This window comes from Anas acuta, chromosome 25 (genome assembly GCF_963932015.1).
Source record: "Anas acuta chromosome 25, bAnaAcu1.1, whole genome shotgun sequence".
Classification (NCBI taxonomy): domain Eukaryota; kingdom Metazoa; phylum Chordata; class Aves; order Anseriformes; family Anatidae; genus Anas; species Anas acuta.
In genome coordinates this window covers 2803201-2827235 of record NC_089003.1, presented here as the reverse complement: position 1 = coordinate 2827235, position 24035 = coordinate 2803201, and the positions used below count along the sequence as shown (strand labels likewise).

The 24035-nt window shown below is 67.2% G+C and overlaps 3 protein-coding genes across 5 annotated transcripts; all 3 read left to right on the top strand.

Annotated features, from left to right (window-relative positions):
- Positions 1-1140: 1140 nt before the first annotated feature.
- On the top strand, positions 1141-13051 carry LOC137844318 (inactive phospholipase C-like protein 2). Of its 2 annotated transcripts, none has more exons than XM_068660563.1 (6): positions 1141-1460; positions 6619-9108; positions 9219-9422; positions 9947-10022; positions 11825-11934; positions 12188-13051. In XM_068660563.1, the coding sequence occupies exons 1-6, from the start codon at positions 1248-1250 to the stop codon at positions 12374-12376; spliced, it is 3282 nt and encodes a 1093-aa protein (XP_068516664.1). In that variant the 5' UTR covers positions 1141-1247; the 3' UTR covers positions 12377-13051. The 2 variants fall into 2 exon arrangements, with proteins under 2 accessions (XP_068516664.1, XP_068516663.1); XM_068660562.1 differs by lacking the exon at positions 1141-1460 and adding an exon at positions 3733-3885.
- Positions 13052-13187: 136 nt separating this feature from the next.
- Positions 13188-14763, top strand: HCRT (hypocretin neuropeptide precursor). The gene has a single exon (XM_068660587.1). The coding sequence runs from the start codon at positions 14175-14177 to the stop codon at positions 14586-14588; it is 414 nt and encodes a 137-aa protein (XP_068516688.1). The 5' UTR covers positions 13188-14174; the 3' UTR covers positions 14589-14763.
- A 587-nt stretch (positions 14764-15350) lies between these two features.
- Positions 15351-23215, top strand: KCNH4 (potassium voltage-gated channel subfamily H member 4). 2 transcript variants are annotated; one of them, XM_068660582.1, is made up of 12 exons: positions 15351-15565; positions 17705-17938; positions 18046-18177; positions 18362-18489; positions 19176-19419; positions 19564-19721; positions 20359-20566; positions 20708-20902; positions 21058-21257; positions 21578-21827; positions 21914-22128; positions 22827-23215. In XM_068660582.1, the coding sequence occupies exons 1-12, from the start codon at positions 15490-15492 to the stop codon at positions 23091-23093; spliced, it is 2307 nt and encodes a 768-aa protein (XP_068516683.1). In that variant the 5' UTR covers positions 15351-15489; the 3' UTR covers positions 23094-23215. The 2 variants fall into 2 exon arrangements, with proteins under 2 accessions (XP_068516683.1, XP_068516681.1); XM_068660580.1 differs by lacking the exon at positions 15351-15565 and having other exon boundaries at positions 17480-17938.
- The last annotated feature ends 820 nt before the right edge of the window (positions 23216-24035 follow it).

Below are 24035 nucleotides of genomic sequence, written 5' to 3'. Positions count from 1 at the left end.
GCCAAAGCCTCCCTGCCAGGGAGGAGAATCATGCAAAGGCTCCTTCCCTCCCATCTCCTGCTGGAAGAAAAGCCTGGAGCAGAATTCCTGTTGCAAGCAGGGGAGAAATGGCGTGGCCGGGGGGGTTTTGGGGTTGCTGCCCTAGCAGGGATACCGGTGCTGGGCCAGCGTGCATCAGGTGCACATGGTGCTGGCAGAGCTTGGTGAAAAGCAGGGTTGGTGGGTGCAGGATAAAGGCCAGAGGGGTGAAGCTGGGCTCTGGCAGGTCTCTGGGGTGCTCCTGGCTCCACGGTGCTGGCAGAGAGCAGCGCACAGCCTGGGGAGCCCCACGGCGCTGCTCATCCCTCTGCTTGTGCCTTCAGCCCTTCCTGGGGGCCCTGCTGTGCCCTGCAGCAAAGCCTCGAGCCCCCCTGCTTGGATAAGCAAAGCGCTGGGGTGGGCATTGCACCGAGCTGCAGGGTGTGAGGTTGTTTCAGGTGCCAGGCTGCAGGGCGCGAGGTCGATCAGAGCCCCAGGCTGCAGGGTGTGGGCTCGGTTTGGGTGCCAGGCTGCAGGGTGCAAGATCAATCTGAGCCCCAGGCTGCAAGATTTGGGCTGGGTTTGGGTGCCAAGCTGCAGGGTGCCCGGCTGCAAGCTCCTTTCAGGTACCAGGCTGCAGGGTGCAAGGTCGCTCCGAGCACCAGGCTGCAAGATTCGGGCTGGGTTTGGGGACAGGGTAGGGTTTGGGCACTGGGCTGCAGGGTGCAAGGTCGATTTGAGCACCAGGCTGCAAGATTCGGGCTGGGTTTGGGCACCAGGCTGCAGGATGCCAGGGTGGTTTTGGGTACGGGGCTGGCTTTGGGTACCAGGCTGCAGGCTCATTTAGGACCAAGCTGCCGGGTGCAGGCTTGGCCGGGGGCCCGGCGCTTTGGGGCGGCCACCAAGACCATGCGCTGCAGCGCTGGGCGGAGGCCCTGGGGGTGCCGGTGCCCGGTGCCCGGCCCCGCTCTCCGCCGTGCGCCGCTGCAGCCCGGGGCGGGCAGGACGAAGAGGAGGAGGAGGAGGAGGAGGAAGAGGAGGAGGAGGAGGAGAGGGGGGGAACCGCGCCGTCTCCGTCTCCGCCTCCGGCCCCGGCCCCGGCCCGTCCCCGCCTCCCTCCCGCTCCGCCACCGAGCCCGCAGCAGCAGCAGCAGCGGCGGCGGCGGCGGCGGGCGCAGGCACCGGGGCGCCCGGGGCCCCGCGGCGGCCGCTGCCCTGGTGCGGCGGGGATGGCGGAGGGGCCCCGGGGCGCCCCGCCGCCGGGCTCGCCCCGCCCCGCCGTGCCGCTGCCCAACGGGCCCCGAAGCGGCGGCGGCGGCGGTGGCGGTGGCGGTGGCGGTGGCGGTGGCGGCAGCCCCGGTTCGGGCTCGGGCAGCAGCAGCCGCGAGGACTCGGTGGAGCGGAGCCCCGCGCCCGCCGCGCCCCGCGCCAGCATCATGAAGGTGAGAGCCTGCGCCCTGCCCCGAGCCCTCCCGGTTCCTCCCGGTTCCTCCCGGTTCACCTCCCCCCCCTCCACCCCCCACCACCACTACCCCGGGTGATGCCCCGGTTGCTCGCCCCCAACCCCGGGCACCCGCCGGCACCTGCGCGGGGCTCGGTGCTTCGGAGCCCAGCCCGGCTGGAGCGAGCGGAGGTTCCCCGGAGCCGGTTTTGCGCCGGTTCCCGCAGCCCCCGGTGCCCTCGGAGCGCCCCCACACCATCCCTGGGGGTCCAGGGGCGGTGGCGGGGAGCTGCTGCCCCCGGTTCCCCCCGGCTGGTGGGCGCTTAGGGCCGGGGATGCCGCCCGGCTGGGTGCTGGTGCAGTGCTGGGTGCTGCTCCCACCGGTGCTGGCACCGCGTCCCCTCGCCCTGCCGGCAGCCTGGGTCCCCCAAGGGCAAACCCCTTTGTGCGCTCCCCAGGCCAGGCCTGTCCTCCGTGCCCGGCTGGGAATCGCCCCCACGTAGCCCCCCCCGTGGGCTCCCTGCACGGCCACGCTGCCCCTGCGATGGGCATCGCATCGCAGCATCACCCCCTCCTGCGTGGGGGCACCCATGGGTGCTGCCTGCTCCTGAGCATCTTCCTGCGTTCCCTTGCACTGAGCCTTGGGCCCAGCTCCTGTGACCTCCCGAGAGCCAAACCACAGCCAGGCGGTGGGACCGAGGGTGCTGTGGGTCTGGGGGGGGGTCTCTGGACCCCCCCATGCCGGTGGGCAGGGGGTCACGTGTGTGTTTTTTCTAAATCAGCCCCCCTAATTGTGCTTACGTCGGCGTTGCTCGCTGACACAATAGGTCGCGTCCGCCCGGGACCCGCCTCCCCACTCCTGGCAGCCTATTTTAAGCCGGTAGAGCTCCGGTACTATTAATACCCCGCGTGGGGGCTGTTCCCCTGCTGCCCGCCCAGCCCTGGCCTCGTGCCCCAGAGACCTGGGCGGGGGGCGTCGGGTGCCTTTGGGGACCCCCTACCCCTGGTGAGGCTCCTGCTGCAAACCGCTGCGGGGTGGCCGGGCTGTGCCCCACACCGGGATGCCGAGGGGACCTCCCTGGGCTCCCTCAGCCATAAAAGCCCGTGCTGGTGTGCCGTGTGTGCCCGGTTTGTCCGGGGACCTCGTGGGGTCTCCTGTCCCCCCCCTACAGCCCAGGCTCTGCCTCCGCTGCAGGCTGCAGGGCTCTGTGCAGGCTGGAGGCAAACGTGGCAGGGCTGCTGCTCCCCTTCGCCTGCCTCTCCGCTGGGTGCCTCCCCCCATCCCCGCTGTGCATCACCGCAGGATTTGGCCTTAGGGGAAGGTCGGGTGGCACAGAGCAAGTGCTTGAGGTGCTTGAGGGTGCTGGTGGTGGAGGATGCCTACATAGGATGGTGTCCCCCAGCCTCTTTTGGTCCACTGCACATCTCTGAGACCCTCTGGGCTTGATCTTTCCCTGCTGCAGGTCCCCATCTCTCCGCGGTGCTGGATCCCCCAGCCCTGAGTTCCCCTGGCTGTGCCCTGGACCCCAACTGGGCTGAGCCCCTCCATCGGGTGAGGCTGTGGGGACAGCGAGGTGGGCGCGCTGCCCGGGGGACCGCGTGGGCACCAGCTGCTCGCCCTCCTCTGCTGCTCCCGTTTGGACGCAGCAGTCCTGTCCCTGTCCCAAGGGAGGCTCCTGCATCCCTCAGCAGGGACAGGGGACAGCCTGTCCTCCTCCAGTCCCGTTAGCAGCAGGGACCCCGAAGCCTTGGCTCTGCCCCAGCTCATGGGGACGGTCAGCGGGGAGCTGCTGCCTCCCCAAAACCCCATCCAGGGCTCTGCACAGCAGCTGGCGAGAGGGTGGTGGCATCGAGAAGGGTCCCAGGGGCCCCCCAGGAGGTCTGGGTTCCCACAGAACCCCGTGTCCTTGCCCCCAAGGGGCTGTGCTTGGCAGGACCTCGGGGAGCAGCTGCTTGGCCCCAAATCCCTGGGGGGTGCTGAGGCTGTTCCCATGCTGTGGGGCTCTGCCCCAGCGTCACAGCCATCCCCCACTGTGCTCATCAAGGCTGGGGGGGGGCTCTGTGCCCCCAGCTTGGACCACGGGCACAGATTGATTGCGGGCTGTGGGGCAGCGGGACGGGTAGAGACTGGCTGCTGACTAAGTGGAAGCACATGTGGGAAGAGCTGCAGGCTCTGTTATTTTATGGGATTTCCAGAAAAGGCTGGAGGAGTGAATCTGAAAGTAGAACCAGCGGCTGTGCTGGGGCCGGGGGAGCTCGGGACCAGTACGGGGTGGTGCTGGAGCTGGCCCCGTGCAGCGATGGGACTGCAGAGAGCGGCTTCGTGCGGGATGGCGAGCGGGGAGGCTGCTGTCCCTGTGTCCTGGCTTGGGGACCTGTTCCCTGCTTTCTTCTCCAGGCTGGAAGCAGAAGAGTTTGGGGGGCTGGTGAGTAGGGAGGATGCTGGAAGGAGGCCTTGGAGGGGGGGTACCGGGTCTGTCCCTCCCCGCCGCAGGATGTGGCCCTTCCCCAGCACCCTGCTGTCCTGCCCCCCATGAGTGGGGCCATCCCCTTCCTGCCCGAGCCCCAGGAACAGAGCCGGTGCCTCCGCACGGGGCCCAGGCTCCAGCAGCTCCTCGCTGGGTAGCGGCAGCTGGTGCCGCGGGGAGTGGATGTGTCACTCTCTGTCTTCTTGGCAGGGAACAAACGACTGTAGAAAAGCCCTGCCTGTGCCTGGCCTCCCGCTGCCTCCGCTCCGCTGCTGCCTGCCCACATCCCAGCTCTGCCCCCGGGGACTGGGGCAGCTGGGACAAGCGGGGCACGGGACGTGGGAACAGCCCCGTGGGGACAAAGCGTCCTGCTCCCCTCCACCGGGCAGCGCAGCTCCTTCCAAGGCGCCTCAGCCCCAGAGGCTTTCGGTTTCTCTACCTCCTGCCATCAGAAGCCGCTGCGCTCATGGAGACCCCCCCGGGGATACCGGGAAGGGAGGGGCAGCACAGCACATCCATGGCCTGATGGGCACATCCCTGTGGGCTGGATAACGAGTGGGGTCACGCGGTGGCTGGGATTAGGGCTGCTGTGCTCACCAGAGCACTAATCACGGGGGGGTAATTGGCCAAAGTGGCGCTGAGCTCGCGCCGCCGAGCTGGGCAGGGTGCAGGGAGCTGGGTTAGGACGCGCCGTCTGTGCCCAGCCGGCTGCCAGCACTCGGCGTTGGCACAGGCATGGTGGGCATGGTGGGCATGGTGGGCAGCATCGCTGGTGGTGTGGGGTTTGGCAGCGCCCCTCTGCCCAGCTGGGCTGCGCGGGTGCGATGTGACCGGTGGCACAGCGCGCACCGTGCCCCTCTCCAGAGCCATGCCCTGCAGCCGGGACCCTCCGTGCTCCCCGTGGGCAGCGGCAGGGACTCTCCCGTCTCCAGGCGCCGCGTTCTCCTGCCTCTGTTCCTGACCTACTTAGCACCTTGGGGAGCTCTGCCTGCGCCGCTCGCACCCGCGCCTCGCCGAGCATCCCCGGGGCAGCCAGCCTGGAGCACGCCAGCACAAGGGGCTGCCTGCGAGCAGCGGCTTTTCTCTCCCTCTGCCTGAACCCAGCGGGCTGCAGGGGCGAGGTGTGAACGCATCCAACCGCGGGAGGCACCGGGAGATGCTCGGGCACTGCGGCGCGCGCCGAGGGCTCGCCGGCCGTGGGAGAGGAGCCGGTGCTGGAGGGAGGGGTGGATTCGGCTGCCTGCGGTGGGCGAGGGCAGGCTCCGGCACAGCTGGAGGCAGGTCCCGGCGGCCGCTGGGTGCGAGCAGGCCCCCCGCCCCGCGTTTCCTTTCCGGATGGATTTCCTGTTTTCTGCTCTGGGGCCCGCTGCAGGGGTGGGGTGCGCACCGGGGTGGGGTGCGGGCACGGAGGGGTGCGGGTGCGGGTCCTGCCCCGTGCTGCCCGCTGCCAGCGGTCACCCCGCGAGCGGGGCGGGTGCGGGGCTGGCTCTGGTGCCGCGAGGCAGTGGCGCGCTCAGATTGCTGCTCGCAGGAAGCGTCGTGGTGGCGGTGCAGATGGCTCAGCCGCCGGGTCCGTCCCCGCGGGGCTGCTGCTGAACCCTCCGTACCCGGCACGGCGGCTCGGCCATGGGGTGACCGTCCCAGGGGGATCTCCCACCCGAGTCCTGCCCTGCGCCCGTCTCCCCATCCTGCAGAGGCTGGGCTGGGTCCCTCGACGTGGCCGGTGTGGTGTTTCCTTCTGACCCGGCAGCATCCAGCCAGCTCTAAAATGGGGCTGGGGGCTAGGGCTGGTTTCCCCTTCCCTTCGCCCCTTTTCCCTGGGGTGTTGCGCCCTGTGCACCCGTGGCTGGAGCTGGCTGCTGCTTGTCCCCACAAGGGTAAATCCAGACCTTTTGAGGTGAAACACCGCGAAATGTGTGCCTGGGCTCTTAGCCCAGGCGGCGACAGCTGCGCCATGGAGGTGTGAAAGCTCTCAGGGTGCTGGAGGGGACACCCCGTGGTCCCCAAGCCCTGGCAGCTGGGAAGAGCCTGCATGTGCCGGAGGCACCACCAGATTAGAGGTGACTCACCATAATCTTGAAGAAGTGGATTAAACCTCCTCCCTGCTGCACTACTTAATGAAATCCAACCCATAATATGCTCCCAGCCCTGCTGTTCCCCCTATCCCCCGCCTCCTCCGACCCCTTTGGTAACAGGGTCTCCCCTTCCCTGCCTCGGGGGAGCCTTTTTTCCCCCTGTTGGTGTCCCGAGGGTGCAGGGGGGCCGTGGCTGTGCCCCAATGTGGGTGTGGGGCTGGTGTGGGCACGGGGGGGTCCTTCCAGGAGGCCCTTTTCCCTCCGGTGTCCCCAGACCCCATGACGATGGGGACTGTGCCTGTGCACAGCCGTGCCCCGGGGGGTGAGTGAGCAGTGGGGAAGGATCCGGCTCACGGCCGGGAGCAGGAAGGAAGGAAGGAAGGAACACGGAGTTAAAATAAGCCCGGCAGTGGGGGAGGCCCCGGCTGGAGCCAGCTCCCGGCCTTTGGGATTGAGGGGGGAGAGGTTCCAGTGGGGCCAGGCTGGGCTTTGCACGACGTGGGGGCATCCCCAGGCCCCTCGCTGCGCATTGGAGCTGGGATGGGGAGCCCGGGGGGGACCGGTGGGCGCATGGTGCGTGGCTCTGATGGCTCTGCCCCCTTCTCCCCCCCGGCAGGACGGCTCCCGGCAGCGCCCCATGCAGAAGAAGAAGACGGTGTCCTTCAGCACCATGCCCAACGACCGGAAGATCAACAGCACGGCCGCCTGCATCTCCTTCATGCTGGAGGGCTGCGAGCTGAAGAAGGTGCGCTCCAACTCCCGCATGTACAGCCGCTTCTTCGTGCTGGACGCCGACATGCGCTCCGTGCGCTGGGAGCCCTCCAAGAAGGACTCGGAGAAGGCCAAGATTGAGATCAAGTCGGTGAAAGAGGTGCGGGTGGGTAAGAAGACCCCCATCCTGCGCAGCAACGGCCTCTCCGACCAGTTCCCCGATGAGTGCGCCTTCTCCATCATCTACGGAGACAACTACGAGTCCCTGGACTTGGTGGCCAGCTCAGCCGACGTGGTGAGCGCCTGGGTGATGGGGCTGCGGTACCTGGTGTCCTACGGGAAGCACACGCCCGAGGCACCAGGCACCGGCCACCCCAGCCTGCGGACCTCCTGGATCTCCTCCGTCTTCGACCTCGCCGACCTGGAGAAGTCCGGCCACATCCCCGTGGCCCGGGCCGTGCAGCTCATCAAGGCGCTCAACCCGGGCATGAAGGTGTCCACCATCGAGCTGAAGTTCAAGGAGCTGCAGAAAGCCAGCGAGCGCCCCGGCACGGAGGTGGCCTGCGACCTCTTCGTGGAGGCGTACTGCGAGCTCTGCACCCGCCCCGAGATCTTCTTCCTGCTGGTGCAGTTCTCCAGCAACAAGGAGTACCTGGGCCTCAAGGACCTGCTGATGTTCCTGGAGGTGGAGCAGGGCATGGAGGGGGTGACGGAGGAGAAGTGCCTGGAGATCGTCAGCAAGTACGAGCCCTCCAAGGAGGGCCGGGAGAAGGGCTACCTGGCCATCGACGGCTTCACCCGCTACCTGCTCTCCTCCGACTGCTCCATCTTCGACCCGCAGCACCGCAAGGTGTGCCAGGACATGGCTCAGCCCCTCTCGCACTACTACATCAGCTCTGCCCACAGCGCCTGCCTGCTGGAGGACAACTTCTGGGGCCGCTCAGACATCAGCGGCTACATCAGCGCCCTGGGGCTGGGCTGCCGCAGCATCGAGCTGGTGCTGTGGGACGGCCCCGACGGCGAGCCCGTGGTCTACACCAGCCCCTCGGGGGCCTCCTGCGTGCCCTTCCGCACCGTGGTGGGGCTGATCGACCAGCACGCCTTCACCGCCTCCGCCTACCCCCTCATCCTCTGCCTGGTGGTGCGCTGCTCGGCCGCCCAGCAGCGCCTGGCCGCCCAGTGCCTGCGCAAGACGCTGGGCGAGAAGCTTTACCTGGAGCCCCCCGACCCCACCGCCTCCTACCTGCCCTCCCCGGAGCAGCTCAAGGGCCGCATCCTCATCAAGGGCAAGAAGCTGCCGGCCGGCTGCGAGGACAGCGAAGGGGAGGTGTCGGATGAGGAGGAAGGCTGGGAGCTGGCGCGGAGGCTGGGCCAGGAGGACCGGGAGGTGGCGGAGGGAGGGGGCCCGCGGCGAGCGCGGCTCAGCCGGGAGCTGTCGGAGCTGGTGAGCCTCTGCCAGGCCGTCCCCTTCCAGGACTTTGAGAGCTCGCGGCGTGGGCAGCGCTACTGGGAGATGTGCTCCTTCAGCGAGGTGGAGGCCGGCCGCTTCGCCAACGAGTGCCCGGCGGAGCTGGTGAGCTACAACAAGCGGTTCCTCTCCCGTGTCTACCCCAGCCCCATGCGCATCGACGCCAGCAACATGAACCCGCAGGACTTCTGGAAGTGCGGCTGCCAGATGGTGGCCATGAACTACCAGACGCCGGGGCTCATGATGGACCTGAACGCGGGCTGGTTCCGGCAGAACGGGGCTTGCGGCTACGTCCTGCGCCCCGCCATCATGCGGGAAGAGGTCTCCTACTTCAGTGCCAACGCCAAGGACTCCTTGCCCGGGGTGCCCGCCCAGCTCCTGCACCTCAAGGTCATCAGCGGGCAGAACCTGCCCAAGCCCAAGGGCTCGGGGGCCAAGGGGGAGGTGGTGGAGCCCTACGTCTGCGCCGAGATCCACGGCATCCCGGCCGACTGCGCCGAGCACCGCACCAAGACGGCCCTGCAGAGCGGGGACAACCCCGTCTTCGACGAGAGCCTGGAGTTCCAGATCAACCTCCCCGAGCTGGCCGTGCTGCGCTTCGTCGTGCTGGACGACGACTACATCGGGGACGAGTTCATCGCCCAGTACACCATCCCCTTCGAGTGCCTGCAGCCCGGGTACCGCCACGTCCCCCTCCAGTCTCTGGCCGGGGAGCCCTTGCCCCACGCCACCCTTTTCGTGCACGTGGCCATCACCGACCGCCGCGGCGGGGGCAAGGGGCACCGCCGGGGGCTGGCGGGGCGCCGGGGCCGCCGGGTGCGGGAGTACACCTCCACCAAGGCCACCGGCATCAAGGCCATCGACGAAGTCTTCCGGACGGCCACCCAGCCCCTGCGGGAGGCCACCGACCTGCGGGAGAACGTGCAGGTACCGGAGCCGGTAGGGGCACGGCGGGTTTTTGGGGAGGAGGCCGGTGCAGGGCTGGGAGGGGTTCCCGGGGGTGCTGCCGATCCCTTAATGCCGGTCTCTGCCCGCAGAACGCCTTGGTCTCCTTCAAGGAGCTGTGTGGCCTGACGCCCGCCGCCAACATGAAGCAGTGCATCCTGACGGTGGCGGCGTGGCTGCTGCACAGCGACAGCGCGCCCAGCGTCACCCTCAACCTGGCGGAGCAGTACCCCGCCATGGAGGCGCAGGGCCCCATCCCCGACCTGCTGCGCAAAGTCCTCACCGCCTACGAGACGGTAAGCAGCGGCACGGGGATGCTCCACGGGGCCGATGGCACCAGCAGCACCAGTAGCACCAGTAGCTCCATCCTGCCTCGCCCACAGCTGTGCGCATGGGGCGGCCCCGGGATGGGGTCCCCCCAAAGTCACTGGATCCATCGCAGGGCAGGGGGGGACCCGCTGGGAGATGCCCCGAGGGACCCCGCAGACTCGGAACCCCACAAACCTGGGACCCCACAAACCTGGGACCCCGCAGACCCCATCTGGCTCGCGGGGCATCCTGCGGGGCCGCCCAGGGGGGGAGGAATCCCATTAAGAGCCGCAGCCCGGAGCCGCTTCCTTCCTTTGTGTTGCAGGGGGACCTGGCCGCCTGCCAGGCGCTGGCCGCTCCGCACCTGGCTGCACCGTGCCAGGGGGACCCCCAGCCAACCCCCTCCCACCCCCTTTTTTCTCCCCATTTGCTCCGCAGGCAGGGTGCGTGGGGTGGGATGTGGGGTGCTGGGGGGGTGCTCAGCACCTCGCGCTGCTCCTCTTGTCCCCAGATGATCCAGACCAGCCGGACGCTGATCGAGTCGGCCGACGCGGTGCACAGCAAGCTCATCCAGGCGCAGCAGGCAGGTGGGTGCTGGGGGGGGTGACCCCAGAGCTGGAACACGTCCCAAGGGTGCCAGGAATGGGGGGGGGCATGTCACCGAGCCCCCTGGGGATGGGTGTCCCCGCAGGGATCGGAGCAATCCAGCACCAGGCTCCGAATCCGTGCACGGGGAACGCCAAGCACGCTGCTGTGTGTGGCGGGGGGCAAGGGGTGCACGTGGGGGTGCCCCGGGTGGGTGCGTGCTGCAGATGGAGGTCAGCACCCGGCTGCTGTGGGGGGAGATTTCCATCGGGAGGGGGGCAGTTTTGTGATTTCCCCATGTCCTGGATGCGCTGCAAGGAGAGAGGGCAGGGAGCCCTCCCCGGGGGAGCGCTGCTGGGGATGGGGGGCTGCAGGGGCTGCGCGGGCAGGGCGGGGAGGGAGCGAGCGGGGAGCGGAGGAGGCTGATGAGGAAGCGGAGAAGAGTCATTAGCTGCCAAACGCCGGAATATAATTAGCATCAGAAATAACAGACTGGGGCTGACGGTAGAAGTGGCAACTGAATGTTATGACTTCAAAGACACATGGCTGAACCCACACAGGCAGGTGCTGCTGGCAGCCTGCCCCGGTCCCCCCCCCCCCTGCACCCCTCCCCGTGTCCCATCCTGCCCCCTGCACCCGCAGCTGCCCAGGACCCCAGCCCCTCTCCCAGCACATCCCCGTGCTCCCAGTTGGCACCGGTAAGGTGCACTGGGACCCCGTGTGCTGTAGGGGCATCCTTGGATGCTCGCAGGGTGCACGGGGTTCTGCCGGCCCCGGTGCTTCTTGTGGGCACCCCGCAGGGCTGGGAGAGCTGCCAGGAGCTGGAGGGGCCGGGGAGGAAGGAGGGGGCCCCGCTCTGCCACCCCCAGCGGGTGCCAGCCTCGCTGCCAGCAGCCCTGTTTGTTCCTTGGCGGCTCGGCAGCCCGGAAACCTCGCCGAGCATTTGGCTTTCGGCTCCGCCGCCGCTGCCAGCGACGGGGGGGGGGGGGGGAGCGCCAGAGAGGGAGGTTGGGGGGGGCTGCGGGTGGGCTCTGTGCCCGCCGGCACCGCTTTGGCCGCGGGAGCCCCTCTGTTGGGCTGCATTGCCCCCGTGCCCCCTGTCCTGCATGAGGGCAGGGGTCTTTGGGGTGTGCTGCTGCCGCTGCCGACCCCCCCGCGTTGGGGGGCTGCCACCCTGACCCCCGTTCCTGGGCGCTGCTCCCTGCTTTCACCCCCCTGGCTGTGCTGTGGATGAGCCTCGGTGGTGCCGGCACGGTTTTGGGTACCGGGTGGGGGGGGATCTGGGGGTGCTGGTGGCAGGGCTGGGGGTGCGGGGTGGGGGCGAGCTGATTGACAGCACGGGGGCGAGCAGGAGTGTGTGGGAGCCCTCGTGTGGGCCGGGAGCCGGTGCTGCGTCAGGGAGGGGTAAATATAGCACCCGCTCACGAGGACATCACGCGGTGCACGGCGCGGGGGCCTGCGCTACGGCACGGGGTGAGGGGGGGGGTGGTGTCCCCTCTCTGAGCCCCCCCAGGTGGGCTGCGGCATGCAGGAGCCGTGCATCTGCTCCCCGGGGTAACCGCTGAACGTCCAGACCCCACATCCCCTGGGATCCAAACCCGCTGAGGGTGGTGGGGGCTGTGCTGGGACCCCATTCCCCAAATGGAGGGGGCTCGGGGCTGCCGAGACCACCTGTGGTGCCCAGCTGGGGAAACCAGGAGGCCACAGGAGAAAGGCAGCCGGTCCCCATCCCTCGCGGGTGGTGGCTGTCCCCGTACCCCGTGGCCCTGAGTGTGTCCCCCCCCCTCGTGTGCCCCGTGCCCAGGCATGGACTTCCACAAGGAGCTGCACCGCATCGAGGCCAAGGAGGGGCTGCGGGGTCGGAAGCTGCAGAAGGCGCTGGAGAGCTTCGCCTGGAACATCACCGTCCTGAAGGTGAGGGGGGGGCGGCACCGTGGCCATCACCACCGCCATCCCTCACCACCGCCATCCCTCACCACCACCATCCCTCACCACCCCTGTGCCAAAAACGTGGGCACCGGCACCGGGGGGATGCGCCTGGACCCAGCAATTCCCCTCTGCCCCTCATGGACCCATGGCTTTGGGGCACAAACGGGGGCTGGAGGTGGCACGAGGGGACCCCGTGCGCCCGCGGCCACGTCCCCTGACGCCCTCTCCCCCGTGGCAGGGCCAGGCCGACCTCCTGAAGCACGCCAAGGCGGAGGCGTTGGACAACCTCTGGCAGATCCACAACGCCGGGCAGTCCTGCGGCATCGGCAGGAACGGCTCAGCCTCGCCCGAGGCCTCCCGGCTGCGCGCCCCCCCGCTGGAGCCCATCCCCGAGGCAGAAGGAGGCGGCGACACGGCGTCCTGCTGACCCCGGCGTCCTGCTGACCCCCGGCCTGGGGCTACGGGGGGGCCCCCGATGGAGCAGCCCCCGCTTGTGGGGACCAGGACCGGAGAGCCCCAGCCTGCCCGCGGCTCGTTTTGGGACGGGGATGAAAATGGGCAGGGTGCAGCGGGGCTGGCGCAGCGGTGTGCCCGCTTGGGGACCAGCTCTGGGCATGGCAGGGAGTTGGGGGGGGTCCCTACTCCCACCTGCCCCCCTCCCAAGCTCCTGGGGTCTCATCCATCTCCCCCATCTGCTTCCAGAGCAGGCGCCGTGCTGCGGGGCCGGTGGGGGCTGCTGGCACCCCGCTGGCCGTGTGCATGCACCCCCAGCCTGCTGTGCCCGATCCCCCTCTTGTAAAAAGCCACCCCAGGTGCGGGGTCCTGATCTCAGGGCTGCAGGATTTGCTTCCAGGGGGTCCCCTCCCCTCCCCGGTGTCCCCGTGCCCCCCCGCTGTGCAGAGGGGCTGGGCAGGCACCTGGGGAACAGCTCGCAGGGGCCGCTGCAGAGCGGAGCTGCCAGCAGACGTGTCCTATGGCATCAGGGAAATCACCCTGGGTTTGTCCCCAAGGGCGAGCACGCCCCAGGCACGGGCGGTGAGTGTGGGGTTGGTCTGGGGTCGGACCGGGGCTGCGGAGCGTTTATAAAGTGTGCCAGACCCACGCCGTGCCCTCCGCTCCCTCTCCACGCCGGGGATGGGGTCACCGAGAAGGACGGGGGGGTGGCAGCGGGATGGGGGCCACATCCTTCCGCCGGCACCAGCCGGGTTCAGGGGGCACCAGCCCCGCACGTCACTGAGCCACGCGGCTGCCTGGCACCCCTTTGTTCGGGGCGGTAATTAGCCTAATTGGGGCCACCAGGACCGGACCTGTTGTCAGCGCTTCCCCCGGTGCTGACCTTCAGGCCGCTTTGTGCCGGCCCGGCCGCGGGTCCCTCGGATAATTACGGCCTCATTAGCGCCGCGCACCCCAGCCCCGCGCTGCACCCTCATAATGCAGAGCCACAAATGAGGGGAAAGGCCTGGCCCGTCTCCGAGCTACCGGCCACAAAGGGTGCGCGTCTCCCAGACACCAGCCCCGCTGCTCCCGCTGGTATTTTTGGCAACGCCATTGTGCTGGGGGCTGGGGGCCGGGGGGAGCAGCCCCTATAAAGCCCCGCTGTAGGGTGCACATCTCAGGGCAGCTGCGCTCCTCGGCCCTGGCAGGACATGCCCCAGTGCTGCTTGGCCACCTGAAGACGCCAGGAAGGATGGAGGTGCCGAACGCCAAGGTGGGGCCGGCGCTGTGGGGCTGGGGTCTTGGGGTGCACAAGGGCTGGGCCAGTTCCTTGGGGCTCCCGGGGGCTCCCCAAACCTGACGAGGAGCAGCTGGGGGGAGGCTCAACCCTGCACGGGCTCCTCGGGAGGGAGCTGGGTGCATACTGCGCGCTGCTCCAGCGTCAGCCAAGCGTGGGTGCTCATCCCGGGGCTCTCGGTGATGAGGGGAGGGTGCTCCTGGGGCTGCCGTGTGCCGGAGAGGGGTAAGTGGCACGGGGAAGATACCCGTGGCTCCTGCTGGAGGCTGTGGATTTGGGGGCTGGGGTGGGGAAGTGAGGAGCATTGGGGTCCCCTCTGTGCCCAGGGGCACGGTGGTGGCCGTGCCGTGGGGCGCTGAAGGGTGGTGCTGCGGGAACGGGGCTGAGCCCCCACAGCAAGCAGGGCAGAGGGGAGCTGAGCCACCAGCAGGGTGCTGGCAGCCCGGGGGGGCACAGCAGCAGCCCCGGCTGGCTCTGCGGGTGCCCTGCACCGATGCCAGCCGTTACCTGGCAGCTCCAGAGAGCCGCCTGCCTCCTGCTCCTGCTCCTGCTCTGCTCCTTGGTCACCGCTCGCCAGAACCTGCCCGAGTGCTGCCGGCAGAAAACCTGCTCGTGCCGCATCTATGACCTCCTGCACGGCATGGGCAACCACGCCGCCGGCATCCTCACGTTGGGCAAGAGGAAGAGCGTCCCACCGGCCTTCCAGAGCCGCCTCTACCGCCTGCTGCACGGCTCCGGCAACCACGCCGCCGGCATCCTCACCATGGGCAAGCGCGGGGAGCACCCCGGCACCGGTGCTCAACCCACGCCGGCGCTGAGGGGCACCGCTGCCAGCCCCAGGGAGTGCCAGGGACACGCTGGGAAGGAGGTGACCAAGAGCCGGGGAGCTGCAAAGAGCTTTTACTGAGCTGGGTGGGTGGGGGGGCTGCGGGGGCAGAGAGGGGATCCCTGGGGGTGAGGGGGGACGCACGCCCCGGCGCTCGGTGTAAATAGCACTTTTAAATACCTCCTTGGGGCCCTGGCCAAGCCTGCTCAGGGCGCCGCAGGCACCGCCGGCCTTTTCCAATAAATGGTAGCCTGAGGTTGCCCGGCTCTGCCTTGTCTCTGGGGAGGGGGCCGGGGGCACGGCTCTGCCTGGGGCAGGCAGCGGGGTGGGTGCCTGGGGTGCCTGCACGCTCCCAGCTCCCCCAACCCCAGCAGGGTCCTGGGGAGGGCTCCGGCTGGGGGCTGTCCCCGCTGGGTTCCCCCCCTCGGGGGGGTCGCCAAAGCGCTGCAGCCCCTGAGCTCTCCAGGGGGCAGTGGCAGGAGCGGGGCTGGCGTCCTGCTGCTGGTCCCGGCCCGGGTCTGCGGTGCCAAGAAGGGGGGGGCCGGATCCTGCCCCTTCCAAAGAGCCTGGACCGAGCAGGTCCCGGTGCACCGGGTCCCGGGACCGAGCAGGGACCGGTGTCCCCTGGTGCCGGGTGGGCTGGTACCGAGAAGGTCCCGGTGCATCAGTTCCCGGTACCGAGGAGGTCCCGGTGCATCGGTTCCCGGTACCTCCCGGGACCGAGCAGGGCTCTACCGAGCGGCTCCCGGTGCCGCCGGTGCCTGCCGGTGCCGAAGCCCCTCCCGGTGCCGGCGGCGCGCAGAGCCCGGGGCGGGGCGGGGGGGGCGGAGCGGGAGCCCCGGAGCGGGCTGGACCGGGCCGGGCCGAGCCGAGCCGGGATTAACCGGCGGTGTTGGGGCCGAACCCGCGGAGGGGCCCCGGGACGGCGGCGGCGGTTCCCGGTCCCGTAGGCGCAGCCCCGGGCGGGCGGCCCGGCGGGACCATGCCGGTGATGAAGGGGTTGCTGGCTCCGCAGAACACCTTCCTGGACACCATCGCCACCCGCTTCGATGGCACACGTAGGGCTGCGCCCCGGGACGGCGACGGGGGTGGGGGGTGGGGGGGCGCGGGCAGCGGCAGGAGCTTGGGAAGCGGCGGGGGGCGCCCGGGGCACCGGAGCCCCCCGGGGCGCATCGGGACGCGACTCTCCGCGCTCTCCGTCCCCCGGACGGCCTCGGTCCTCCTGCACCGTGCAGCCCCCGAGGTGACCGGGAGGGTCCCGTGCCCCGCTGCCGGTGCTTCTGGAGGGTCCCGGTCCCGCTCAGCACCAGGGACAGAGGCGCGGCCGGCGGCACCGGGCGCACCGGGAGGGGTCCGGGACGCACGGGGGTCCCCGGGGTGAGAGACCCCACCCGGGCACCCCCAGCACGGTCAGCACCGGGCCTGGAGCAGTCCGGGGAGGGGAGCGAGGGGCTGGGTGCTGCCCTGAGCAGCCCCCGGAGCTGGGTCCCGGTGCCAGGGGATGGCTTGGTGGCACAGCGCGTGCTTGTCACACTCATGGCACACGGCGCTGCAGCCACCAGCATGGCCCTTGGGGACCCCAGGGTTGCCCCAGCCAGCTCCGTGCTGGGCACCAGTTCCTTGCTGCTGGAGCTCAGGTACTAAGCAGGGCCCTGCCCGCCCCGAGGGAGCAAAGTGTCCTGTGTGCTTGGAGCTACAACCCTGGAAAAGGTGGGCACTGGTAGCTGTGTGCTGGGGCAGGGGCCCAACGGTGCCGGTTTTGGGGCCACTTCCCACAGCTGGAGGTGCTGGAGCATCCCTGGGGGCTGGGCTCCTCCCCGTGCCCGTGCCCCCGTGCTGGGGCCAGCAGGGATTAAAGCCCTGGCACGTTGGAGAGGGGATTATGCGGGGGTGCCACGTGCCAGCTTCCGGCAGCACCATGCAGCCACCCGGGGACAGGGTCGTGTTCGGCGCTGACCTCACGCCTTCACAAAATCACCTGGGCTTCCCCAAATCACCTGGGTCCCTTGTGGTGCTGGGAGGGATGAAGATGATGCTCGGAGCCTGGGGTGTGCCAACACCAGGGGGTTACACCGAGGGTGGCTGAGAGCATCCTGCTTTCATCCTGCATCCTGACGGCACCCTGCTTCCCACGGGCACTTTTAAATAGCGGCCGGCTTTGCGGGTTTGATGCGTCTCTTATCGGCTTTATCTGCCATGGAGAGGGGCTTTAGCCACGGCGATATGTGGTGAGAATTAACCCTGCCTCGCCCACGCAGCCGCTGGGCCCCTCATCCAGGGGAGCTGGCTGCTGCCGCAGGGGCTGTGCCCCCCTTCACCACAAAGCCAATCCCAAATGCAAGCCATGCCAGCCCCTTTTCTTTTTTTCTTTTTTTTCTTTTTTTTTTTTTTTTTTCCCCTTTTTCTAATACCACACCCTGGACACTGCGGTAATCCTGGCTCCCCAGAGCCAAAATCTGGCCTTAGTCACAGCTCCCAGCTATTTTTGCTTCTCCAAGCTAATCCTGGGTTGAGCTGTGCCTCCCATCGCACCATGGCTGTGTGCAGCTCCCTGCCCAGGCTGCGGGGTCCTGGCATCCCCGCTTCCTTGCCACCCTTGCACATCCTTCCTGGGGCTAAAGCACAAAACCATCTGCCCGGCTGGCACTGAGCCCACGGCCCCGCTGGCAGAGCCCCCGCCTGGCCTGGGGTTGGCAAAAGCTTTCCTGGGTGATGCCTCCAGGGAGGCTGCGAGCTCTGGGGTGCTGTGACACGAGGGTGCTGCGTTTCCCCTGCACCTCTCGCCCTGATTTAGCCCCGACTCGGGGCTCGGTGGCGTCGCTCACGGAGCCAGGAGATGTGTCGGGGTCTTTCCCCTTCCAGCCCAGCGGGGACCTCCAGGTCCTGGGGGTGGCAGGGCAGGGGGACGAGCTCATTCTTGGGGTCCCCCAGCTTGGATAAGGGATCAGCTCCAGTTCACAGCATGGGGCACGGTCCCCCATGGCTCTGCTGGCCCTCAGGGTGAGCAGGGGGGCATGGGGCAAGCCTCCCCGGTGGCCGTGGGTCCCTTGGTACAGATGGAGCGGGGTCCGCGGGCAGGATGGAGACCCGGCTCCTCTTTCCCCACGGACAGGGTGGGGATTTCTGTGCTCCCCCTTGGGCTGCAGGGGCCATGCGTGCAGCCCCGAGCCCTCAGGGGTCGCCGTGTCTCCTTTCAGACAGCAACTTCATCCTGGCCAACGCTCAGCTCCGCCGCGGCTTCCCCATCGTCTACTGCTCCGACGGTTTCTGCGAGCTGACCGGCTTCGCCCGCACCGAGGTGATGCAGCAGAAGTGCAGCTGCCGCTTCCTCTGCGGGGCCGACACCAGCGAGGCCGTCCTGCAGCGCGTCGAGAAGGTGCTGGAGAGCAAGCAGGAGTGCCAGACCGAGGTCTGCTTCTACAAGAAGGGTGGTGAGTGGTGCTGGGGACCTGTGAGGGGCTCCTGGTGGGGCTCGGCCCCGTGCCGGGCAGTGCAGGGGCTCTCCTGCCATCCCTCTCCTCTCCTCTCTCCCGCCCAGGAGCGGCGTTCTGGTGCCTGCTGGACATCATGCCCATCAGGAACGAGAAGGGGGAGGTGGTGCTCTTCCTCTTCTCCTTCAAGGACATCACGGAGAGCCGGGGCAAGAGCCACCCGGGTGACAAGAAGGAGGGTGAGCCGTGGCTGTGGGATGGGGACGGGGAGCAGGGAGCATCAGCAGCGCATGCAGGGGGCACGTGGAGAAGGTGTTCCCAGCCCCAGCCTGGCTTTGTGTCCTGGCTCGGTGGTGCCACCCACGCGAGGAGGGGGTCCCCAGCTCCCCTCTGTTGCTCCAGGACAACGTCTCATCGTTGCAGAGAAGCAGAGGAGCAAGAAGCCCAGGAGCTCGCACCTGCGGGCGGCGCGGCGGCAGGGCCGCACGGTGCTGCACCGGCTCAGCACCCAATTCGCCCGGCGCGACCGCAGCGAGATGAAAATCAACCGGGTAAGGAGCCGGGGCTGCGAGCACAGCCTGCTCCCCCCAGGAGGCTCTCCCCGTGCCATGCATCCCGCTGCCCCCCGAGGCACCGAAACGCCCTCGGCCCTGAGGCTGCAGCAGGTCCTGACGGTGCCGTGGGACAAGCAGAGCTTTTGGCAGCTTTTGCCAGCTCCTCCTCTTCTCATGGATCAGTTGTCTTGAAACCCAGCTGCTCAGGCTCCGGCAGGGCCATGCTTGCCCCAGGGGAGCAATGTTACCAGGAGCAGCGGTGTCCCCATGGCACCATCCCCGTTCCAGCCTCTCCTGGGGCTGTGGGGCTCTGGCACAGGGTCCCCACGGCACGGTCAGGAGACGCTGAGCCACAGAGGACGGGGTTGGGAGGGCACCAAAGCTATCGCTGCCCATGCAGAGGGTGCTGGTGGGCTCTGCCCCCACCTCATCTGCACCTGAGACCATTCTGGGCAGCTGCTGGTGCAGCCGGTGGATTCCAGCTAATGGCATTAGCACGACATTAATTAATTAATGGGCTGTAGGCGGGTGCTCTGTGCCTGCCTTTGTGGGTGACCTCCGTGCAGCCTGCACCGTGGCATCGGGGCGGTCAGCTGGGGGCACCCCGGGCCCGCAGGAACCAGGGGGATGGGGGCTGCAGCGCGGGGTCGTCCCCGTGCCACCACCACCGTTTGCTCCCCCAGAACGTGTTTGAGAGCAAGCCATCCGTCCCCGAGTACAAAGTGGCCTCGGTGCAGAAGGCCCGCTTCATCCTGCTCCACTGCAGCGTCTTCAAGGCCCTGTGGGACTGGCTGATCCTCCTGGCCACCTTCTACGTGGCCGTCACCGTCCCCTACAACGTCTGCTTCACCGGCACGGAGGACAGCCCCTCGGCCGCCCGCAGCACCATCGTCAGCGACATCGCGGTGGAGATGCTCTTCATCCTGGGTAGGGATCCTCAGCACGGGGCTGAGCACCCATGGGGGCACGAGGATGCTCCCGGATGGGACCAGGGTTGGTCCCCGTCCCCCCCAGCCCGGCTGCCCCGGCTGTAGCGGGGTGCTCAGGGCTGTTTTGCTCTCCCCGGGGCAGATATCGCCCTGAATTTCCGAACGACGTACGTGAGCCACTCGGGCCAGGTGGTGTACGAGCCCCACTCCATCTGCATCCACTACGTGGCCACCTGGTTCTTCGTCGACCTGATCGCCGCCCTGCCCTTCGACCTGCTCTACGTCTTCAACGTCACCGTGGTGAGCGCCGGGGGTCCTGCAGGAGGAACCCGCTGCTCCCGGGTCTGCCTGGGAGCCAGCTCGGGGAATGGGGGAAAACGGAGACCACAGCTCTCGGGGGAAGCCTCCTGAAAAAGGAAAACGACCTCGGCCAAGCCTGGGGTGCATCTGGGCTGGGCAGGGAGTGCTGCCCTGAGAGGGGAGGCCACGGTGCGAGGGCACAAGCAGCAGTTGCCTAAAAATGCTGCCAAGGAACTGAGGCTGCAGCTGGCAGGAGGGATCAGCTGGCTCAGCTCCTGCCCCGTGCCCCTGCCCGCTCCCACCTCCCTGGGCTCCTCCTGATACCTGGTGCGGTGCTGGGAAGAGACACACGGGCAGAGAAGGAGATTTGGGCACGGTGGGAGTGCCCGGGGGGGCTCAGCACCGCTGCGCATCCGACCCAGCCCAAGCCAGGGCGTCTGGCTCTTTGTCCAGGATCATCAAGGATCCATTTTTCAAGGATCCACTTCATCCATGCTCGGGGAGGGAGCGCTGCCCAACCTGTCCCGTAGCCGTGGCGGGTGGCGAAGGGTCCCTGCCCCGGTGGGGGGGAGGTCACTGGGGGTCCCCTCCCTGACCCTACCACCAGGTTCACCCTGGTGCCCCCCCTGCTCCCCAGACCTCGCTGGTTCACCTGCTGAAGACGGTGCGGCTGCTGCGGCTGCTGCGGCTGCTGCAGAAGCTGGAGCGCTACTCGCAGTACAGCGCCATGGTGCTGACGCTGCTCACCTCCATGTTCGCCCTGCTGGCCCACTGGATGGCCTGCGTCTGGTACGTCATCGGCCGCACGGAGATGGAGAGCAACGACCCCCTCACCTGGGACATCGGTGAGCGCCCCGCTGACGGCGGCATTGCGGGGGCGTGCAGCGTTTTTGGGTGGCTCCTGACCCCAAAGGAAAATCGGGAAATCGGGGAGGGGACGGGGGCCGTGCCGAACACCGGCGCTGACCCCTGGTTGTGCTTGGCAGGCTGGCTGCACGAGCTGGGCAAGAGGCTGGAGGCTCCCTACATCAACAGCTCGGTGGGGGGGCCCTCCATCCGCAGCGCCTACATCGCCTCCCTCTACTTCACCCTCAGCAGCCTGACCAGCGTGGGTTTCGGCAACGTCTGCGCCAACACCGACGCCGAGAAAATCTTCTCCATCTGCACCATGCTCATCGGGGGTGAGGCGGGGACGCGGGGACCCCGGGCAGGGCACCGTGGCGGAAAAAAGTGGTGGGGTTGGGGGAGAAGCCCCTTTTTGGCACGCTTTGGCCCCGTGTGGCTGCGTGGGTGCTTGGTCCTTATCTGGGTCTGACGCTGCCCTCCCGGCCCCCAGCGCTGATGCACGCCGTCGTCTTCGGCAACGTCACGGCCATCATCCAGCGCATGTACTCCCGCCGCTCGCTCTACCACACCCGCATGAAGGACCTCAAGGACTTCATCCGTGTCCACCGCCTGCCCCAGCAGCTCAAGCAGAGGATGCTGGAGTACTTCCAGACCACCTGGTCGGTGAACAACGGCATCGACGCCAACGAGGTTGGTAGGAGGTTTTGGGCAGGGTTGGAGCAGCTTCCCCACTGCCCCCCGCCCTGCACATGGAGCTGGGGGTGATGGAGGGGGGGTGTGCGCAAGCATGCACGTGCGCTTGTGTCCATGCCCTGCTGCTGGAGGGCTCAGAGCCGGGACTGGGGCAGGTTCCTGGCAGAATTTGGGAGCGGGGACGTGCGGATAGAGCAGAGGCAGCCCCAAATCAGCCGGAGCTGGGCTGCTGAGCGGCGAGGTGCTCCACGGTGCCGGGGCTGGAAGCCCTCCGGCAGCTCCGGGTACCACCGGCACACCAGCTCCTCTCCCCGCAGCTGCTGCACGACTTCCCCGACGAGCTGCGTGCCGACGTGGCCATGCACCTGAACAAGGACATCCTGCAGCTGCCCGTTTTCCAGACGGCCGGCCGGGGCTGCCTGCGCTCCCTCTCGCTGCACATCAAGACCTCGTTCTGCGCCCCCGGCGAGTACCTGCTGCGCCAGGGCGACGCGCTGCAAGCCAACTACTTCGTCTGCTCCGGCTCCCTCGAGGTGCTGAAGGACAACGTGGTCCTGGCCATTTTGGGTGAGGGTTGCGCCCCCCAAGTCCTCCCGGAGCACCTCGTGGTGGGGGGCTCACCCTATAGCCCATAGCCCACCCTTGTCCTCCAGGCAAGGGGGATTTGATCGGCGCCGAGCTGCCCGGCGAGGAGCAGGTGATGAAGAGCAAGGCGGACGTGAAGGCACTGACCTACTGCGACCTGCAGCACGTGGGGCTGGGGGGGCTGCGCCAGGTGCTGCAGCTCTACCCCGAATACGCCGCCAAGTTCACGGCCGAAATCCGCCGGGACCTGACCTTCAACCTGCGGGAGGGCGGCGAGGTGGAGGTGGGTGCCTGGCCCCTCTCCCAGGTCCCTTCCCAACCTGGCGTCCCCAGCGCCGGGAGCGGGGTTGGGGCGGTGGGATTTATGGGATTTATCAGTGGGATTTATGGGATTTATCAGTGGGATTTATCCGCTCCGTGGTCCCAAGGCTCCAGGGTTGGGGAGGGGGCTTTGGCTCTGCCCCCCCCCAGCCGTGCACGTATGTCCTGGCTTCTCTCAGCTCCACGCAACCCATGGAGGTTGCAGGCAAAAGCGTTCGCAGCGCTTTTGGGGACCCCCCAGGGAATTTGGGGACCCCCCAGGGAAGGCAGCCAGGGCGTGCGCCCCCTCCCCAGCACGCAGGAGGCAGCGCCAGGGGTTGCGGGGGGGGGCGTTGTGCTGCAGAAATAGCTCCGCACCCGCTGGCACGGAGCAGCCGGGGTCCTCCCCAGGGGGGCACCCACCGCCCCCAGACCCTTTACAGGCGGGGAGGGGGCTCCCTAAATCCTAAACGGCCTCACCCGGAGCTTGGGAGACGTGTAAAAAGGCCGGGGGGGGGGAATATGGGGGGGGGCTGCGCACCGAGGTGGGCACGTTCAGGGCACGGGGGCCGCTGGTGGCTGCTCCCCACATACCAGGGGTCCTGCTGAAGGGGGGGGGGGGGTCAGGCAGAGATTTTGGGGTTGAGGGGGCTGCTGACACCCCCCCCCCCGTACCCGCAGCCTCGCCCGGACAGTGGTGGCAGCCCGGAGAAGCCCCTTCCCTCCATCCTGGAGGATGAGGAAGGGCAGGATGAGGTCTTCCAGCGCTCGCCCACTGCCCACCGCCCGCTTCTGTCCCCCCCCAGGAGCAGCCCCGCACGCCGGGGGGGGCCGGGGACCCCCTCGGTGCAGCTCCCAGGGGTGGGGGGCAGCAGGGCCAAGAAGCCCCCCAAGCTCCTCATCCCCTCCCTGCACGCCCCCGAACCCCCTGAGCTCGGCCCCAGGTAAGGGCGGGGGTCTCGGGGGGGTGAGGAGGGGGGCAAAATGGGGGGGGGGCGAGGACCCATCCTCAGCCCTTCCCCACCCCAGAGTGGTGGACGGGATCGAGGACGCCGGGGGGCCCTGGGAGGCCCAAAACTTCACCGCGGCCCCCCCGCCGCACAGCGCACCGAGGGGCTCCCCCCCGCCAGGTACAGAATGGGGGGGAGCGGGGGTTTGTGGGGGGGGTCTCATGGGGGGGTCCCCAGTGACCTGCGGTGTTTTCCCGGCAGGGTGCGGGGAGGGAGGCCCGGTGCTGGCGGCGGAGGCGGAGGAGGCGAAGGGGAGCGTCCTGAGGCTCAGCGCCGAGGTGCGGGGGGACCGGGGCTGCGGGGGTGGGGGGAGGAAATTTTATTTTGGATTCGTAATTTTTTAAATTATTTTTTATTTTCATGTTTAATTTTGATTTTTTTGATTTTTTTTTTCATTTTTTTTCCTTATTTACTATTTTTAATTTTTATCCTTTTTTTTAAAAATTTTTATCCTTCTAATTTTTATTTTTTTTAAATTTTAATCTATTTTTTAATTTTTATTTTTAATTTCCTAATTTTTATTTTTAAATTTTCATTTTATTTTTATTTTTTTTAAATTTTTAATTTATTATTTCAGTTTTTACTTTATTTTTTATTTCAATCTTTTACTTTTTATCCCTAATTTTTTTTATTTTTTAATTTCAATTTTTATTTCTTATTTTTTATTTTTAAATGTCATTTTTCCTTTTTTAGTCTCAATTTTTATTTTTATTTTTTATTTATTTCATTTCTTCATTTTTATGTTTAACTTTTATTTTTTACATTTCATATTCCAATTTTAATATTTTATTTTATTTGTACTTGTATTTATTTTCATTTTTCTTTTTCTTTTATTTTTATTTTGTTTTATTTTGTTTTATTTATTTTCTTTTTTCTTTTC